Here is a 20,681-nt window from a genome sequence, read left to right as displayed (position 1 = left end):
TGCAATGGAGCCATAGTTCTTAATGAACCTCCTGTAATACCCAGTGAGGCCTAGGAAGGCTCTCACCTGAGTCTGAGTGGTAGGGGGAACCCAATCAATAATAGTTTGGATTTTCCCCTGAAGTGGTGCAATCTGTTCCCCACCAACAAGGTGTCCCAGATAAACCACCTTACCCTGCCCTATCTGGCACTTTGAAGCCTTGATAGTGAGGCCTGCCTTTTGCAGGGCCTCCAAAACTTTCCATAGGTGGACCAGGTGATCATCCCAGCTGGAGCTAAATACAGCTATATCATCCAAATATGCTGCACTGAAAGCTTCCAGCCCTTGCAGGACTGTGTTCACCAACCTCTGAAAAGTGGCAGGTGCATTTTTCAAACCAAAAGGCATTACAGTAAACTGGTAATGTCCTCCAATGGTAGAAAATGCAGTCTTAGATTTAGCATCTTCTGACAATTTGATCTGCCAATACCCTGCAGTCAAATCAAAAGTGCTTACATACTTGGCAGATGCCAGTGTATCTATGAGCTCATCTGCCCTGGGTATAGGGTGAGCATCAGTTTTGGTTACCAAGTTGAGACCTCTATAGTCGACACAAAACCTAATTTCCTTCTTTCCATCTTTAGAATTGGGTTTTGGTACCAGTACCACAGGAGAAGCCCATGGACTGTCAGAGTGCTCAACCACTCCTAGTTCCAACATCTTCTGAACTTCTTGCTTTATGCAGTCCCTGACATGGTCAGGCTGCCTATAGATCTTACTTTTGACAGGTAAACTGTCTCCAGTATCTATAGTGTGCTCACACCAAGAAGTGGTGCCTGGCACAATGGAGAAGAGTTCTGAAAATTGTCCTAGGAGATTTATGCAATTATCTTTCTGCTCAGCAGTAAGACAATCAGCCAAAACTACCCCTTCCACAAGAGCATCTTGTTCTGTGGAAGAGAAGAGATCAGGTAGAGGATCACTGTCTTCTTCCTGTCCCTCATCTGTTGCCATGAGCAGGGTGAGATCAGCCCTGTCATAGTAGGGTTTCAGGCGGTTGACATGGAGCACCCTAAGGGGACTCCTGGCAGTGCCTAAGTCAACCAAGAAGGTGACTTCACCCTTCTTTTCAACAATTGTGTGGGGTCCACTCCATTTATCTTGGAGTGCTCTTGGGGCCACAGGCTCCAAGACCCACACTTTCTGCCCTGGTTGGTACTGAACCAAAACAGCCTTCTGATCATGCCATTGCTTCTGGAGCTCTTGGCTGGCCTGAAGGTTTTTACTGGCCTTTTTCATGTACTCAGCCATCCTTGATCTGAGGCCAAGTACATAATCCACAATATCCTGCTTAGGAGCTTTTAGAGGTTGTTCCCAACCCTCCTTTACAAGTGTGAGTGGACCCCTAACAGGGTGTCCAAAAAGAAGTTCAAAGGGGCTGAAGCCCACTCCTTTCTGGGGTACCTCCCTGTAGGCAAAAAGGAGGCATGGTAGAAGGATATCCCATCTCCTGCGGAGTTTTTCAGGGAGTCCCATAATCATGCCTTTGAGAGTTTTATTAAATCTCTCCACCAGTCCATTTGTTTGTGGATGATAGGGTGTTGTGAACTTGTAAGTTACACCACACTCCTTCCACATGGCCTTTAAGTATGCAGACATGAAATTGCTTCCTCTGTCTGATACTACTTCCTTTGGGAAGCCCACCCTGGAAAATATTCCCAGGAGGGCCTTTGCCACTGCAGGAGCTGTAGTGGTCCTTAAAGGAATAGCTTCAGGATATCTTGTGGCATGGTCCACTACCACCAAGATAAACCTATTGCCTGAAGCAGTAGGAGGGTCAAGGGGGCCAACTATGTCAACCCCTACCCTTTCAAAGGGAACCCCAACCACAGGCAGTGGGATAAGGGGTGCCTTTGGAGTGCCACCTGTCTTGCCACTGGCTTGACAGGTTTCACAGGACTTACAAAATTCTTTTGTGTCCTCAGACATCCTAGGCCAATGAAACAATGGTACCAATCTGTCCCAAGTTTTCATTTGACCCAGGTGCCCAGCTAAGGGAATGTCATGTGCCAGTGTTAGGAGGAACTTTCTGTACTCCTGAGGAATCACTAATCTCCTGGCAGCTCCAGGTTTAGGATCCCTATGCTCAGTGTACAAGAGGTTGTCCTCCCAGTAAACTCTGTGTGAGTCACTGACATCCCCATTAGCCTGTTTGACAGCTTGCTGTCTGAGACCCTCTAATGTGGGACAGGTTTGCTGTGCCACACTCAGCTCCTCTCTGGCAGGCCCCCCTTCACCCAAAAGCTCAGCAGTGTCTGCTTCCAGCTCCTCTGGTGTAGGTTCTGCACAGGGAGGGAATTCTTCTTCCTCAGAAGTAGAATCCACTGTAGAGGGAGGGATAGTAGGAAGTGGTTTGCTTCTACTAGCCCTAGCTTTAGGGAGCACTTGGTCCATTGTTCCAGGATCCAAGCTTCCCTGTCCTTTTTGCTTTTTGGCCTGAGCCCTTGTCAAAGCAAAAATATGCCCTGGGATGCCCAGCATTGCTGCATGGGCCTCCAACTCCACATCTGACCAAGCTGATGTCTCCAAATCGTTCCCTAATAGACAGTCTACAGGTAAATCTGAAGCTACCACAACTTTCTTTGGACCAGATACCCCCCCCCCAGTTGAGATTTACAACAGCCATGGGGTGGCTTTGTGTTATGTTGTGAGCATCGGTTACTTGGTACTGGTGTCCAAGTATGTGTTGTTCAGGGTGCACCAGTTTCTCAATCACCATTGTGACACTGGCACCTGTGTCCCTGTAGGCCTGGACCTCAACACCATTTATTAGGGTTAGTTGCTTGTACTTCTCCAAGTTATGGGGGCAAGCAACCAAAGTGGCTAAGTCAATAGCCCCTTCAGAGACTAAAGTAGCCTCTGTGGTCTCCCTAATCAGACCAACCCCAACTAAATTACCAAAAGTGAGCCCAGCTACTCCCTTGGATTGGCTATTAGTAGGTTTGCTCCCACCACCACTGCTATTAGTAGGGACACTAGGTGTAGCAGTAGGGGTTGTAGTGGTAGGAGCTGTGGTGCCTTTCTTTGGACAACTGGGATCTGTTGTCCAATGGCCTTTTATCTTACATAAATAGCACCATGGTTTCTTTTCCTTGTTCTGATTAAAGGAGGATTTGGACCCACCACCCCCCCCAGAGTGTTTTTGTGGGCCTGATGAAGACTCATTTTTAGATTTGTCCCCACCCTTGTCAGAAGACTTACCATCCTTCTTTTTGTTGCCATCTTTGTCACCCCCTGTATGAACTTTTCTGTTCACTCTTGTTCTGACCCATTTGTCTGCCTTCTTTCCCAATTCTTGGGGAGAGGTCAGATCAGAGTCCACCAAGTACTGGTGCAACAAATCAGACACACAATTATTAAGAATATGCTCTCTCAGGATCAAGTTATACAGGCTGTCATAATCAGTAACTTTACTGCCATGTAACCACCCCTCCAAGGCCTTCACTGCCTGGTCAATGAAATCAACCCAGTCTTGTGAAGACTCCTTTTTGGTATCTCTGAACTTTATCCTGTACTGTTCAGTGGTTAAGCCATAACCATCCAGGAGTGCATTCTTAAGAACTTGGAAATTATTAGCATCATTTTCTTTTACAGTAAGGAGCCTATCCCTACCTTTTCCAGTGAATGATAGCCATAGGATAGCAGCCCACTGCTTTTGAGGGACATCCTGTACAGCACAGGCCCTCTCAAGTGCAGCAAACCACTTGTTAATGTCATCCCCCTCCTTATAAGGGGGAACTATCTTGTGCAGATTCCTGGAATCATGCTCTTTTGCAGGATGACTATGGGGAATACTGCTGCTGCCACCATGGGTATCTAAACATATCTTCTGTCTTTCCCTCTCTATTTCTAAAGACTGTCTATCCAAATCCAGCTGTTGCTTCTTGAGCTTCAGTCTGGTTTGCTCCACTCTCAATCTATTGAGCTCCCTTTCTAACAATCTGTCATCAGGGTGGGTGGGAGGGACATTTCTAGATACAGAGGTATGATGGGAATGAACAGAAGGAGACCTGTCCCTTACAAGGGGCACCCTAACAGCTTGGCTACCAGCATAATGTGAGAGCACATCATCAGTATGATGTGATTCAACCTCTGTACCAACTATGCTAGACTGTCTAGTAATGGGCAGGCTGAGAAGTTTCTTTCCTGAACCTTTTCCTGGGGGAGTCCCTGGATCAGATTGAGAACCATTAGCTACTTTTTCTACAGATTGGGCACTTATGGCCTTATCCTGTACTCTAAGCATATTAATTAACAGTTCTAAGGAAGGATTCTTCCCTACACTCAAACCTCTCTCTATGCAGAGACTCCTTGCTCCTTTCCAGCTAAGGTGATCATATGCAAGTTTGGACAGTTCAACTTTTTGGCCTGTGCCAGACATTTTTAGAGAGAGTTAAAGTGATAGACAAAGAGAAAAAAGTTTTCAGAACTTTTTGGAAAGACAGAAAAAAAACTTTTTAAACTTTTAAGAACTTTTTGAAAGTTTAGAAGTACTTTTCAGCACTTAGAAAAGAGTGAAAAGAGGAAATGCAAAACTTTTTGGCTATGTGTATATACACTGACCTTGTTTTGTATATTTTTCTCCTATGAAAAGTACAATGACAAGAGTGGTAAGTAGTCTCAAAGCACTTATCCCACCGCTGCACAACCAATGTAGGAGGCTGGACTGGCTTGTAGTGAGTACCAAGGGGTACTTGCACCTTGCACCAGGCCCAGTTATCCCTTATTAGTGTATAGGGTGTCTAGCAGCTTAGGCTGATAGATAATGGTAGCTTAGCAGAGCAGCTTAGGCTGAACTAGGAGACGTGTGAAGCTACTACAGTACCACTTAGTGTCATATGCACAATATCATAAGAAAACACAATACACAGTTATACTAAAAATAAAGGTACTTTATTTTTATGACAATATGCCAAAGTATCTTAGAGGGTACCCTCAGTGAGAGGATAGGAAATATACACAAGATATATATACACAATAGCAAAAATATGCAGTACAGTCTTAGAAAACAGTGCAAACAATGTATAGTTACAATAGGATGCAATGGGGCAACATAGGGATAGGGGCAACACAAACCATATAATCCAGAAGTGGAATGCGAACCACGAATGGACCCCAAACCTATGTGACCTTGTAGAGGGTCGCTGGGACTATTAGAAAATAGTGAGAGTTAGAAAAATAACCCTCCCCAAGACCCTGAAAAATGAGTGCAAAGTGCACTAAAGTTCCCCTAAGGACAAAATAGTCGTGTTAGAGGGAGAATGCAAGGAAAACACAAATCAGCAATGCAACAACGATGGATTCCTGACTGAGGGTACCTGTGGAACAAGGGGACCAAGTCCAAAAGTCACAAGCAGCTCGGAGATGGGCAGATGCCCAAGAAATGCCAGCAGTTGGTGCAAAGAAGCTCTTACTAGGCTGAAGAACTGTGAATACTGCAGGAACGACAAGGGCTAGAGACTTCCCCTTTGGAGGATGGATCCCCCACGCCTTGGAGAGTCGTGCAGAAGTGTTTTCCCGCCGGATGGACGCCAACAAGCCTTGCTATACGCAAATCGTGCGTTTGGCGTTTTTGGACGCAGCTGGGGCCCAGGAGGGACCAGGAGGTCGCAAATTGGACCTGCAGAGAGAGGGGACGTCGAGCAAGACAAAGAGCCCTCACTGAAGCAGGTAGCACCCGGAGAAGTGCCAGAAACAGGCACTACGAGGATGCGTGAAACGGTGCTCGCCGAAGTTGCACAAAGGAGTCGCCGGAGACCAACTTAGAAAGTCGTGCAATGCAGGTTAGAGTGCCGTGGACCCAGGCTTGGCTGTGCACACAGGATTTCCGCCGGAAGTGCACAGGGGCCGGAGTAGCTTGCAAAGTCGCGGTTCCCAGCAATGCAGCCCAGCGAGGTGAGGCAAGGACTTACCTCCACCAAACTTGGGCTGAAGAGTCACTGGACTGTGGGGGTCACTTGGACAGCGTCGCTGGATTCGAGGGACCTCGCTCGTCGTGCTGAGAGGAGACCCAAGGGACCGGTAATGCAGCTTTTTGGTGCCTGCGGTTGCAGGGGGAAGATTCCGTCGACCCACGGAGATTTCTTCGGAGCTTCTGGTGCAGAGAGGAGGCAGACTACCCCCACAGCATGCACAAGCAGGAAAACAGTCGAGAAGGCGGCAGGATCAGCGTTACAGAGTTGCAGTAGTCGTCTTTGCTACTATGTTGCAGGTTTGCAGGCTTCCAGCGCGGTCAGCGGTCGATTCCTTATCAGAAGGTGAAGAGGGAGATGCAGAGGAACTCGGCTGAGCTCATGCATTCGTTATCTGAAGTTTCCCCAGAGACAGAGACCCTAAATAGCCAGAAAAGAGGGTTTGGCTACCTAGGAGAGAGGAAAGGCTACTAACACCTGAAGGAGCCTATCACAAGGAGTCTCTGACGTCACCTGGTGGCACTGGCCACTCAGAGCAGTCCAGTGTGCCAGCAGCACCTCTGTTTCCAAGATGGCAGAGGTCTGGAGCACACTGGAGGAGCTCTGGACACCTCCCAGGGGAGGTGCAGGTCAGGGGAGTGGTCACTCCCCTTTCCTTTGTCCAGTTTCGCACCAGAGCAGGGGCTAAGGGGTCCCTGAACCGGTGTAGACTGGCTTATGCAGAATTGGGCACATCTGTGCCCAACAAAGCATTTCCAGAGGCTGGGGGAGGCTACTCCTCCCCTGCCTTCACACCATTTTCCAAAGGGAGAGGGTGTCACACCCTCTCTCAGAGGAAGTTCTTTGTTCTGCCATCCTGGGCCAGGCCTGGCTGGACCCCAGGAGGGCAGCTGCCTGTCTGAGGGGTTGGCAGCAGCAGCAGCTGCAGAGAAACCCCAGGAAGGGCAGTCTGGCAGTACCAGGGTCTGTGCTACAGACCACTGGGATCATGGAATTGTACCAACAATGCCAGGATGGCATAGAGGGGGCAATTCCATGATCATAGACATGTTACATGGCCATATTCGGAGTTACCATGGTGAAGCTACATATAGGTAGTGACCTATATGTAGTGCACGCGTGTAATGGTGTCCCCGCACTCACAAAGTTCAGTGAATTGGCTCTGAGCAATGTGGGGGCACCTTGGCTAGTGCCAGGGTGCCCTCACACTAAGTAACTTTGCACCTAACCTTTACCAGGTAAAGGTTAGACATATAGGTGACTTATAAGTTACTTAAGTGCAGTGTAAAATGGCTGTGAAATAACGTGGACGTTATTTCACTCAGGCTGCAGTGGCAGGCCTGTGTAAGATTTGTCAGAGCTCCCTATGGGTGGCAAAAGAAATGCTGCAGCCCATAGGGATCTCCTGGAACCCCAATACCCTGGGTACCTCAGTACCATATACTAGGGAATTATAAGGGTGTTCCAGTAAGCCAATGTAAATTGGTAAAAATGGTCACTAGCCTGTCAGTGACAATTTGGAAAGAAATGAGAGAGCATAACCACTGAGGTTCTGATTAGCAGAGCCTCAGTGAGACAGTTAGTCACTACACAGGTAACACATTCAGGCACACTTATGAGCACTGGGGCCCTGGGTTACCAGGGTCCCAGTGACACATACAACTAAAACAACATATATACAGTGAAAGATGGGGGTAACATGCCAGGCAAGATGGTACTTTCCTACACAACCCCCCCCCCCAAACGAAGGACAATAAGACTAGCCATTACCTGATGAGTCTTCATTGTCTAAGTGGAAATATCTGGAGAGTCCATCTGCATTGGAGTGGCTACTCCCAGGTCTATGTTCCACTGTATAGTCCATTCCCTGTAGGGATATGGACCACCTCAACAATTTAGGATTTTCACCTTTCATTTGTTTTAGCCAAAGTAGAGGTTTGTGGTCTGTCTGAACAATGAAGTGAGTGCCAAACAGGTATGGCCTCAACTTCTTCAGAGCCCAGACCACAGCAAAGGCCTCCCTCTCAATGGCAGACCAACGCTTTTCTCTAGGGGTCAACCTTCTACTAATAAAAGCAACAGGTTGATCCTGGCCCTCAGAATTAAGTTGTGATAGGACTGCCCCTACTCCTAATTCAGATGCATCAGTTTGGACATAGAATTTTTTAGAGTAACAAGGGCTTTTCAGGACAGGTGCAGAGCACATGGCCTGCTTCAGCTCCTCAAAAGCTTTCTGACAGTTTGCTGTCCATAATACCTTTTTAGGCATTTTCTTGGATGTGAGGTCATTAAGAGGGGCTGCAATGGAGCCATAGTTCTTAATGAACCTCCTGTAATACCCAGTGAGGCCTAGGAAGGCTCTCACCTGAGTCTGAGTGGTAGGGGGAACCCAATCAATAATAGTTTGGATTTTCCCCTGAAGTGGTGCAATCTGTTCCCCACCAACAAGGTGTCCCAGATAAACCACCTTACCCTGCCCTATCTGGCACTTTGAAGCCTTGATAGTGAGGCCTGCCTTTTGCAGGGCCTCCAAAACTTTCCATAGGTGGACCAGGTGATCATCCCAGCTGGAGCTAAATACAGCTATATCATCCAAATATGCTGCACTGAAAGCTTCCAGCCCTTGCAGGACTGTGTTCACCAACCTCTGAAAAGTGGCAGGTGCATTTTTCAAACCAAAAGGCATTACAGTAAACTGGTAATGTCCTCCAATGGTAGAAAATGCAGTCTTAGATTTAGCATCTTCTGACAATTTGATCTGCCAATACCCTGCAGTCAAATCAAAAGTGCTTACATACTTGGCAGATGCCAGTGTATCTATGAGCTCATCTGCCCTGGGTATAGGGTGAGCATCAGTTTTGGTTACCAAGTTGAGACCTCTATAGTCGACACAAAACCTAATTTCCTTCTTTCCATCTTTAGAATTGGGTTTTGGTACCAGTACCACAGGAGAAGCCCATGGACTGTCAGAGTGCTCAACCACTCCTAGTTCCAACATCTTCTGAACTTCTTGCTTTATGCAGTCCCTGACATGGTCAGGCTGCCTATAGATCTTACTTTTGACAGGTAAACTGTCTCCAGTATCTATAGTGTGCTCACACCAAGAAGTGGTGCCTGGCACAATGGAGAAGAGTTCTGAAAATTGTCCTAGGAGATTTATGCAATTATCTTTCTGCTCAGCAGTAAGACAATCAGCCAAAACTACCCCTTCCACAAGAGCATCTTGTTCTGTGGAAGAGAAGAGATCAGGTAGAGGATCACTGTCTTCTTCCTGTCCCTCATCTGTTGCCATGAGCAGGGTGAGATCAGCCCTGTCATAGTAGGGTTTCAGGCGGTTGACATGGAGCACCCTAAGGGGACTCCTGGCAGTGCCTAAGTCAACCAAGTAGGTGACTTCACCCTTCTTTTCAACAATTGTGTGGGGTCCACTCCATTTATCTTGGAGTGCTCTTGGGGCCACAGGCTCCAAGACCCACACTTTCTGCCCTGGTTGGTACTGAACCAAAACAGCCTTCTGATCATGCCATTGCTTCTGGAGCTCTTGGCTGGCCTGAAGGTTTTTACTGGCCTTTTTCATGTACTCAGCCATCCTTGATCTGAGGCCAAGTACATAATCCACAATATCCTGCTTAGGAGCTTTTAGAGGTTGTTCCCAACCCTCCTTTACAAGTGTGAGTGGACCCCTAACAGGGTGTCCAAAAAGAAGTTCAAAGGGGCTGAAGCCCACTCCTTTCTGGGGTACCTCCCTGTAGGCAAAAAGGAGGCATGGTAGAAGGATATCCCATCTCCTGCGGAGTTTTTCAGGGAGTCCCATAATCATGCCTTTGAGAGTTTTATTAAATCTCTCCACCAGTCCATTTGTTTGTGGATGATAGGGTGTTGTGAACTTGTAAGTTACACCACACTCCTTCCACATGGCCTTTAAGTATGCAGACATGAAATTGCTTCCTCTGTCTGATACTACTTCCTTTGGGAAGCCCACCCTGGAAAATATTCCCAGGAGGGCCTTTGCCACTGCAGGAGCTGTAGTGGTCCTTAAAGGAATAGCTTCAGGATATCTTGTGGCATGGTCCACTACCACCAAGATAAACCTATTGCCTGAAGCAGTAGGAGGGTCAAGGGGGCCAACTATGTCAACCCCTACCCTTTCAAAGGGAACCCCAACCACAGGCAGTGGGATAAGGGGTGCCTTTGGAGTGCCACCTGTCTTGCCACTGGCTTGACAGGTTTCACAGGACTTACAAAATTCTTTTGTGTCCTCAGACATCCTAGGCCAATGAAACAATGGTACCAATCTGTCCCAAGTTTTCATTTGACCCAGGTGCCCAGCTAAGGGAATGTCATGTGCCAGTGTTAGGAGGAACTTTCTGTACTCCTGAGGAATCACTAATCTCCTGGCAGCTCCAGGTTTAGGATCCCTATGCTCAGTGTACAAGAGGTTGTCCTCCCAGTAAACTCTGTGTGAGTCACTGACATCCCCATTAGCCTGTTTGACAGCTTGCTGTCTGAGACCCTCTAATGTGGGACAGGTTTGCTGTGCCACACTCAGCTCCTCTCTGGCAGGCCCCCCTTCACCCAAAAGCTCAGCAGTGTCTGCTTCCAGCTCCTCTGGTGTAGGTTCTGCACAGGGAGGGAATTCTTCTTCCTCAGAAGTAGAATCCACTGTAGAGGGAGGGATAGTAGGAAGTGGTTTGCTTCTACTAGCCCTAGCTTTAGGGAGCACTTGGTCCATTGTTCCAGGATCCAAGCTTCCCTGTCCTTTTTGCTTTTTGGCCTGAGCCCTTGTCAAAGCAAAAATATGCCCTGGGATGCCCAGCATTGCTGCATGGGCCTCCAACTCCACATCTGACCAAGCTGATGTCTCCAAATCGTTCCCTAATAGACAGTCTACAGGTAAATCTGAAGCTACCACAACATTCTTTGGACCAGATACCCCCCCCAGTTGAGATTTACAACAGCCATGGGGTGGCTTTGTGTTATGTTGTGAGCATCGGTTACTTGGTACTGGTGTCCAAGTATGTGTTGTTCAGGGTGCACCAGTTTCTCAATCACCATTGTGACACTGGCACCTGTGTCCCTGTAGGCCTGGACCTCAACACCATTTATTAGGGTTAGTTGCTTGTACTTCTCCAAGTTATGGGGGCAAGCAACCAAAGTGGCTAAGTCAATAGCCCCTTCAGAGACTAAAGTAGCCTCTGTGGTCTCCCTAATCAGACCAACCCCAACTAAATTACCAAAAGTGAGCCCAGCTACTCCCTTGGATTGGCTATTAGTAGGTTTGCTCCCACCACCACTGCTATTAGTAGGGACACTAGGTGTAGCAGTAGGGGTTGTAGTGGTAGGAGCTGTGGTGCCTTTCTTTGGACAACTGGGATCTGTTGTCCAATGGCCTTTTATCTTACATAAATAGCACCATGGTTTCTTTTCCTTGTTCTGATTAAAGGAGGATTTGGACCCACCACCCCCCCCAGAGTGTTTTTGTGGGCCTGATGAAGACTCATTTTTAGATTTGTCCCCACCCTTGTCAGAAGACTTACCATCCTTCTTTTTGTTGCCATCTTTGTCACCCCCTGTATGAACTTTTCTGTTCACTCTTGTTCTGACCCATTTGTCTGCCTTCTTTCCCAATTCTTGGGGAGAGGTCAGATCAGAGTCCACCAAGTACTGGTGCAACAAATCAGACACACAATTATTAAGAATATGCTCTCTCAGGATCAAGTTATACAGGCTGTCATAATCAGTAACTTTACTGCCATGTAACCACCCCTCCAAGGCCTTCACTGCCTGGTCAATGAAATCAACCCAGTCTTGTGAAGACTCCTTTTTGGTATCTCTGAACTTTATCCTGTACTGTTCAGTGGTTAAGCCATAACCATCCAGGAGTGCATTCTTAAGAACTTGGAAATTATTAGCATCATTTTCTTTTACAGTAAGGAGCCTATCCCTACCTTTTCCAGTGAATGATAGCCATAGGATAGCAGCCCACTGCTTTTGAGGGACATCCTGTACAGCACAGGCCCTCTCAAGTGCAGCAAACCACTTGTTAATGTCATCCCCCTCCTTATAAGGGGGAACTATCTTGTGCAGATTCCTGGAATCATGCTCTTTTGCAGGATGAGTATGGGGAATACTGCTGCTGCCACCATGGGTATCTAAACCCATCTTCTGTCTTTCCCTCTCTATTTCTAAAGACTGTCTATCCAAATCCAGCTGTTGCTTCTTGAGCTTCAGTCTGGTTTGCTCCACTCTCAATCTATTGAGCTCCCTTTCTAACAATCTGTCATCAGGGTGGGTGGGAGGGACATTTCTAGATACAGAGGTATGATGGGAATGAACAGAAGGAGACCTGTCCCTTACAAGGGGCACCCTAACAGCTTGGCTACCAGCATAATGTGAGAGCACATCATCAGTATGATGTGATTCAACCTCTGTACCAACTATGCTAGACTGTCTAGTAATGGGCAGGCTGAGAAGTTTCTTTCCTGAACCTTTTCCTGGGGGAGTCCCTGGATCAGATTGAGAACCATTAGCTACTTTTTCTACAGATTGGGCACTTATGGCCTTATCCTGTACTCTAAGCATATTAATTAACAGTTCTAAGGAAGGATTCTTCCCTACACTCAAACCTCTCTCTATGCAGAGACTCCTTGCTCCTTTCCAGCTAAGGTGATCATATGCAAGTTTGGACAGTTCAACTTTTTGGCCTGTGCCAGACATTTTTAGAGAGAGTTAAAGTGATAGACAAAGAGAAAAAAGTTTTCAGAACTTTTTGGAAAGACAGAAAAAAAACTTTTTAAACTTTTAAGAACTTTTTGAAAGTTTAGAAGTACTTTTCAGCACTTAGAAAAGAGTGAAAAGAGGAAATGCAAAACTTTTTGGCTATGTGTATATACACTGACCTTGTTTTGTATATTTTTCTCCTATGAAAAGTACAATGACAAGAGTGGTAAGTAGTCTCAAAGCACTTATCCCACCGCTGCACAACCAATGTAGGAGGCTGGACTGGCTTGTAGTGAGTACCAAGGGGTACTTGCACCTTGCACCAGGCCCAGTTATCCCTTATTAGTGTATAGGGTGTCTAGCAGCTTAGGCTGATAGATAATGGTAGCTTAGCAGAGCAGCTTAGGCTGAACTAGGAGACGTGTGAAGCTACTACAGTACCACTTAGTGTCATATGCACAATATCATAAGAAAACACAATACACAGTTATACTAAAAATAAAGGTACTTTATTTTTATGACAATATGCCAAAGTATCTTAGAGGGTACCCTCAGTGAGAGGATAGGAAATATACACAAGATATATATACACAATAGCAAAAATATGCAGTATAGTCTTAGAAAACAGTGCAAACAATGTATAGTTACAATAGGATGCAATGGGGAAACATAGGGATAGGGGCAACACAAACCATATACTCCAGAAGTGGAATGCGAACCACGAATGGACCCCAAACCTATGTGACCTTGTAGAGGGTCGCTGGGACTATTAGAAAATAGTGAGAGTTAGAAAAATAACCCTCCCCAAGACCCTGAAAAGTGAGTGCAAAGTGCACTAAAGTTCCCCTAAGGACAAAATAGTCGTGTTAGAGGGAGAATGCAAGGAAAACACAAATCAGCAATGCAACAACAATGGATTCCTGACTGAGGGTACCTGTGGAACAAGGGGACCAAGTCCAAAAGTCACAAGCAGCTCGGAGATGGGCAGATGCCCAAGAAATGCCAGCGGTTGGTGCAAAGAAGCTCTTACTAGGCTGAAGAACTGTGAATACTGCAGGAACGACAAGGGCTAGAGACTTCCCCTTTGGAGGATGGATCCCCCACGCCTTGGAGAGTCGTGCAGAAGTGTTTTCCCGCCGGATGGACGCCAACAAGCCTTGCTACACGCAAATCGTGCGTTTGGCGTTTTTGGACGCAGCTGGGGCCCAGGAGGGACCAGGAGGTCGCAAATTGGACCTGCAGAGAGAGGGGACGTCGAGCAAGACAAAGAGCCCTCACTGAAGCAGGTAGCACCCGGAGAAGTGCCAGAAACAGGCACTACGAGGATGCGTGAAACGGTGCTCGCCGAAGTTGCACAAAGGAGTCCCACGTGGCCGGAGACCAACTTAGAAAGTCGTGCAATGCAGGTTAGAGTGCCGTGGACCCAGGCTTGGCTGTGCACACAGGATTTCCGCCGGAAGTGCACAGGGGCCGGAGTAGCTTGCAAAGTCGCGGTTCCCAGCAATGCAGCCCAGCGAGGTGAGGCAAGGACTTACCTCCACCAAACTTGGGCTGAAGAGTCACTGGACTGTGGGGGTCACTTGGACAGCGTCGCTGGATTCGAGGGACCTCGCTCGTCGTGCTGAGAGGAGACCCAAGGGACCGGTAATGCAGCTTTTTGGTGCCTGCGGTTGCAGGGGGAAGATTCCGTCGACCCACGGGAGATTTCTTCGGAGCTTCTGGTGCAGAGAGGAGGCAGACTACCCCCACAGCATGCACAAGCAGGAAAACAGTCGAGAAGGCGGCAGGATCAGCGTTACAGAGTTGCAGTAGTCGTCTTTGCTACTATGTTGCAGGTTTGCAGGCTTCCAGCGCTGTAAGCGGTCGATTCCTTATCAGAAGGTGAAGAGGGAGATGCAGAGGAACTCGGCTGAGCTCATGCATTCGTTATCTGAAGTTTCCCCAGAGACAGAGACCCTAAATAGCCAGAAAAGAGGGTTTGGCTACCTAGGAGAGAGGAAAGGCTACTAACACCTGAAGGAGCCTATCACAAGGAGTCTCTGACGTCACCTGGTGGCACTGGCCACTCAGAGCAGTCCAGTGTGCCAGCAGCACCTCTGTTTCCAAGATGGCAGAGGTCTGGAGCACACTGGAGGAGCTCTGGACACCTCCCAGGGGAGGTGCAGGTCAGGGGAGTGGTCACTCCCCTTTCCTTTGTCCAGTTTCGCGCCAGAGCAGGGGCTAAGGGGTCCCTGAACCGGTGTAGACTGGCTTATGCAGAATTGGGCACATCTGTGCCCAACAAAGCATTTCCAGAGGCTGGGGGAGGCTACTCCTCCCCTGCCTTCACACCATTTTCCAAAGGGAGAGGGTGTCACACCCTCTCTCAGAGGAAGTTCTTTGTTCTGGCATCCTGGGCCAGGCCTGGCTGGACCCCAGGAGGGCAGCTGCCTGTCTGAGGGGTTGGCAGCAGCAGCAGCTGCAGAGAAACCCCAGGAAGGGCAGTCTGGCAGTACCAGGGTCTGTGCTACAGACCACTGGGATCATGGAATTGTACCAACAATGCCAGGATGGCATAGAGGGGGCAATTCCATGATCATAGACATGTTACATGGCCATATTCGGAGTTACCATGGTGAAGCTACATATAGGTAGTGACCTATATGTAGTGCACGCGTGTAATGGTGTCCCCGCACTCACAAAGTTCAGTGAATTGGCTCTGAGCAATGTGGGGGCACCTTGGCTAGTGCCAGGGTGCCCTCACACTAAGTAACTTTGCACCTAACCTTTACCAGGTAAAGGTTAGACATATAGGTGACTTATAAGTTACTTAAGTGCAGTGTAAAATGGCTGTGAAATAACGTGGACGTTATTTCACTCAGGCTGCAGTGGCAGGCCTGTGTAAGATTTGTCAGAGCTCCCTATGGGTGGCAAAAGAAATGCTGCAGCCCATAGGGATCTCCTGGAACCCCAATACCCTGGGTACCTCAGTACCATATACTAGGGAATTATAAGGGTGTTCCAGTAAGCCAATGTAAATTGGTAAAAATGGTCACTAGCCTGTCAGTGACAATTTGGAAAGAAATGAGAGAGCATAACCACTGAGGTTCTGATTAGCAGAGCCTCAGTGAGACAGTTAGTCACTACACAGGTAACACATTCAGGCACACTTATGAGCACTGGGGCCCTGGGTTACCAGGGTCCCAGTGACACATACAACTAAAACAACATATATACAGTGAAAGATGGGGGTAACATGCCAGGCAAGATGGTACTTTCCTACACTTCCCGTCCCAGTGTGTCTAAGAAACTCTTCATCGCAAACTTTGACCTCTTCCGTACACCTCCCCCCCGTCCTTCCCCTAGGGCCAGGCTGTCCAGGTCCCAGCACCTCAGCCACCAAATCCTCCAGCACAGTGGTCTCAGCAAGTCTGGTCACATCGCGGGCAGTACCCATCAGGATTGCCAGTGTCCCACCTAGCGAGGCCAAGGAGCATGCCGTTCCTCCACCTGCCAAGGTGAAGAAGGTGCCCACATGCCGGAGGGAGAAGCCGCTCCTACCAGCAAGCAAGGGCTCCTCCAAGCCAAAAGGGGACAGTGGCAAGGCACCAGCAGCGACATCAAAGGTGGGGAAGGGACACAAGTCAAAGAGCAGGTCAGGACAGGGCTCGGAGGCTCCGGCTGAGGAACCAGAATCACCCCTTCTGTCAACCACAACATCAACCAGTACGGCGGTGGACACCGCCACCTGCACCGCCACCAGCACCACCACCTGCACGTCTGCTGCCTCAGCAACAGTCCCCAACATCATCTCCAGTGGGCAGCCATCCGAGGCTGCAGGAGACGTCCTGCTGCGCCCCTCAACAGGTGCAGACACATGCACCACCGCCAGCACCTCTGCCACAGACACCGCCGCAAGCACCGCCACCAGCCCCGCGACGTGCTCAGACAGTGCCACCACAGCTGACATGGCAATCATCCCCAGTGGCCAGCCGTCCGAGTCTGCAGGAGACATCCTGGACTCTGCCCAGCATACATGAGGCATGACTCCCAGCACTGTTTGTACCAGCAGGTGGCAGGCGAAGTCGCAGCAGGGTGGAGTGTGCCTCTGCCTCCATGGGGTATCATGCTACCTGTTCCCAGGCAATCTCATGGCACACACACCCAGGTGAGGGAATGGGACCTGCCACACTGCATGTGAAGCACTCTGTGCACCAAGCCCCTTCCAGAACCAGTGGAGATTCACATCCACTACCTCTGTCCTTGGCAGGATGAAGCACTCTGGGCACAAAGCCCCCTCCAGAACCAGTGGAGATTCACATCCACTACCTCTGTCCTTGGCAGGATGAAGCACTCTGGGCACCAAGCCCTCTCCAGAACCAGTGGAGATTCACATCCACTACCTCTGTCCTTGGCAGGATGAAGCACTCTGGGCACCGAGACTGTAGCTTAGCAATCCCCAGGATAAAGCAGTGGGCAAACCACCCACTTGAGAGACTTGAGAGACTGTGGCTTAGCCCTCCCAGGATAAAGCAGTGGGCAAACCACCCTCTGGAGAGACTTGAGAGAATGTGGCTTTGCACTCCCCAGGACCAATCAGTGGGCATGGAGCCCCCTCGTGGAGCAGTGGTGTAGTCCATTCATCCGGCTGAGGTGCCCCCCCTCCCCCTGAGGTGCCTGTTTATTTTCCATCTAATGCCCCTGCATTGTTCTCTCTGTTTTGAGTCAGGGATCTTGTGTGGGCTTCGCCCATGCATTTTGGCACACTGATCCACGGACAATGATTTCATTAATATCCGGACTTGTGTAGTTGGTGTACATACTTGTATATACTGATTTTTGAATTTGGCTTATCTGATATTTAATTGATTACACTTGTTACAATAATTTCCTTTTGTCCTTGCGTTCTTCCAGGGGGTGACGGGGTGTATGTGTAATGTTGCTGCATGTATTTGTGTGTATGGTGTTGTGGGTGAGGGTGGGGGGTGGGGGTGTTGCGTGTTGCGTGTGTGTGTCACTCTCTTTTCCCTCCCCCCCTCCCCTGTGTGCTAGGTGCAGTACTCACTGTGGTCGCCGCAGGCGTCTTTGCTGCTCCTGATACAAGAGGAGGTAGACCAGCATGGGCAGAACCTGTAACTCGGGCTCCATGGCATCCTGGTTGTTCGTAAAGTGTCGAAAGGTGAGTGGTTTCCGTTCCAAGTCCTGTTTCCGCAATGCTTTTGATGGCCTTGGTACCGCCCCAGAAAAGGTGGCGGATAGGCGTGTTGTAATACAGTGGGCGGAACCCTGTGTTCTGCCTGTCTGTTGGCGGTTACTGCTGCAGTGTTTGTTTCTACCGCCGCAGCAGTCGGAGTGTTAAAGTGGCTGTCTATGTTGGCGGTTTCCGCCATGGTCGTGATTCCATTTTGTTTTCCGCTGGCCTGTGGCGGTATTACCGCTGCTTTAACACCGACAGCCAGGGTTGTAATGAGGGCCAATGTCTTCTTGATGATTAATAAAGATTGATTAATAAAAAGGAAAAGTTTATCATATGATTAGAATTGTAATCACTAGGGAAAAAAATTATTAACCTTTTCCATGAGTGATGGTTATTTCTGATTAATATGTTTTTTTTTCTTGGTTCCTTGAGTGTTGATATTGATTTATTGATGCTGATTATTGGTTCAGTAATCACTGCATGATTAGGATACTCCATGCGATTCAAAAGGTTCATCGACCTATACGCGTCCCTTTGTAAGTTTACTTACTAAGGATCAGGTGCGCTAGCTTATGTGTCAGGAAGGAAACCCCGGCAGACACGGAATATCATTTTTAACGTAGTACTGGATTGCATGTTACATGAACCCAGTACCAGATGGTTACTGGAATGTTATATTAAATTGGCTTTGATGTAGTTCATGCCTCGAAATTAACCAAAGCAGCTATGCACTCACACTTTCTCTTGTTGTTAGTGGGGTTTCCTTTAGAATTGTGTATGTTGTATAGATCTTATTTCCTGCTTCAAATTTTAATGGAGTTACTCATACGTTTGTATTCTCTGGAATGGTTTTATAGTGTAATGTTTGTCAAATACCCCTATTTTGAGATTTGTTTGCAAATCGCGAAATGGCTAAAGGATGGAGGGTCTGTCTAAAGGAAACAGCGCACTGTCCAATGGCGTAACTAAATTGGGCATTTGTTACGTCACTGACACTGTCTCACTGACGCCTAAAAACAAGCATTTGCAATGCAACGGGTCTCGCGGTTGCTCATGTTAGAGCTGATAGTGTTGTAAACTCCTAACCCGACTTTTCACCTATCTGCAAAAGTGCATTTATGTAAGTAACCCAAAAAAGTGCAATTAACTATGTAAAGCGCTCGACTTCTGCCAAGCGAAATCGTGCTAGTAAATTAGAGAAAAAGTAGTCCACGAGCAGGACAGAAAACAGCGAGCCTCGCATGTTTTCTGTACTTGGTCCAGTGCTTTAAATGGGCCGGTACTGAGTACCGTCACTTTTTTATTTTGAGAGGGTGAGTACCGGCACATCTCAGGAAAAACGTAATACTTTTAATTGGAGAGTACCGGCACTTCTCGGAAACAAGTAGGTACTCTGGCACAGAGTACCTTCACTTTAATTTTTCAGTTTCAAACACTGACTTGGTCGATGCGCTGGAGGAGGGCTAGCCACCGGAAAAGGCATGATGTATGCATGCCTTCGACTAATGAAAGCAAGCAGATTTTATTAGGCAAGCCCACGAACCAATGAAAAACACTGACGTGAAGTCGACAGGGTTCCAAGCCCTTTTCTAAACACTAAATCGTCTCGCTGCGATACGCATGCGCGACCCTAACTAGGTGCTCTATTTAGACTCGTCTCAGTTTGGTTCATGCCATGTGTGTGTGTTTTTTTTTTATTTTTTAGAACGGGACGGTCAGTGAGCCAAAGACCGTTGGTGGGCTGGCTGCCAGCACCCACCTGATGTTGCTATACTTCTAAACAGAAATAAAAGTTAATTACTCTCCTTCATTCCTGGGAGTACTTCCTTTTCCTAGGAACTAGTTGTCAAGTCTTCCCACGCCCCCAAGCAGTTACGTCGTATGCATGCTTCATCATAGTCCGTTTTCGATGCCTCATCATGTCTGCTATGTACTTGTCTCGGATTGATGACGTTCTGAGGCGGGGGTACATTTTTAAGAGTTAACCAGTTCTGTGCGACGTTTCGATTATTTTAAGATGGAACGGCTGCTTCGAATGTCCCGTTTCGTGAGGTTGCGCGCACCCCCGTTTTCTCATCTGAGGCATGTTTTTAAGTACTATTGTAGTTGGAGAAGCAGGTCGCTGGTCCGGAAGCAGAGTCACTTTTTTATCGGTGAGAGAAACGTAATACCTTTAGTGACGATAGTTGATTGGATACTAATGGCAAGTGATAGAATATTCCAAAATGTACTTGGTTACGAAGACGACGTGGGATCTGAGGGCCGTACAGTATAGGAAGGAGCAAGGCTCGCCGCGCGCCTGGCACTACGTTAAAAGGTCTGCACTGTATTTGAACTTGGAGGTTGGTGCATCTAAAACGTCGAGCTGGCTTTTCACCATAGTTTGTGTTTTAAGCGCGAGAAAGACGACAGTGAATATATAATCCAAAAGTTTGTCATTTTTAACGTCTTATTTATGTTGTAGGACATTTGTCGTTTAATGTAAATACCAAATATTATGATGGCTTAGTGCTGTCTTATCCATCCTAAGTAACACGGCGGGCGTAAACTCTCATGGAAAGGTTTTAAGTGCTGGAGCCACCAAGTGACTAATTTGCGAGCAGACACCGAATGACGGGGATGAAGTGACAATGTGCAGTTTGTAACATTTTTGCTAAAGAACAAATACGTTCATGTTTAGAGAAAAAATGTGACTACTTCCAAAAGGAGAAAGATGAAAAGTGGGGCTGAGAATAACGGAAAAGCGAAGGTAGAACGTGTGACAGGGAAGAAAAGGAGTGACAATTTAGAGAAAAAAGAGGGGTGGGAAGTTAAAACAGTAATAGAGAGGTGCT

General features: G+C 47.8%; 1 protein-coding gene across 5 annotated transcripts in view; it reads left to right on the top strand.

The window, feature by feature from the left end:
• Window positions 1–19,783: 19,783 nt before the first annotated feature.
• FOXRED1 (FAD dependent oxidoreductase domain containing 1) overlaps window positions 19,784–20,681 on the top strand; it is a 942,813-nt gene continuing 941,915 nt past the window's right edge. For 3 of the 5 annotated variants that reach the window (XR_011201503.1, XM_069224512.1, XM_069224510.1), the window contains exon 1: window positions 19,785–20,000. Coding sequence is in view for 4 of the 5 variants with exons in the window: in XM_069224512.1 (XP_069080613.1) it covers window positions 19,865–20,000 (136 nt within the window). In the remaining variant the exon portion in view is untranslated. Of the gene's footprint in view, window positions 20,001–20,681 lie in introns of all 5 variants that reach the window. The other 2 variants (XM_069224511.1, XM_069224513.1) reach the window with 2 other exon arrangements.

This window comes from Pleurodeles waltl, chromosome 3_1, assembly GCF_031143425.1.
Source record: "Pleurodeles waltl isolate 20211129_DDA chromosome 3_1, aPleWal1.hap1.20221129, whole genome shotgun sequence".
NCBI classification, from domain to species: Eukaryota; Metazoa; Chordata; class Amphibia; order Caudata; family Salamandridae; genus Pleurodeles; species Pleurodeles waltl.
This window is presented reverse-complemented; position numbering and strand designations above follow the sequence as displayed.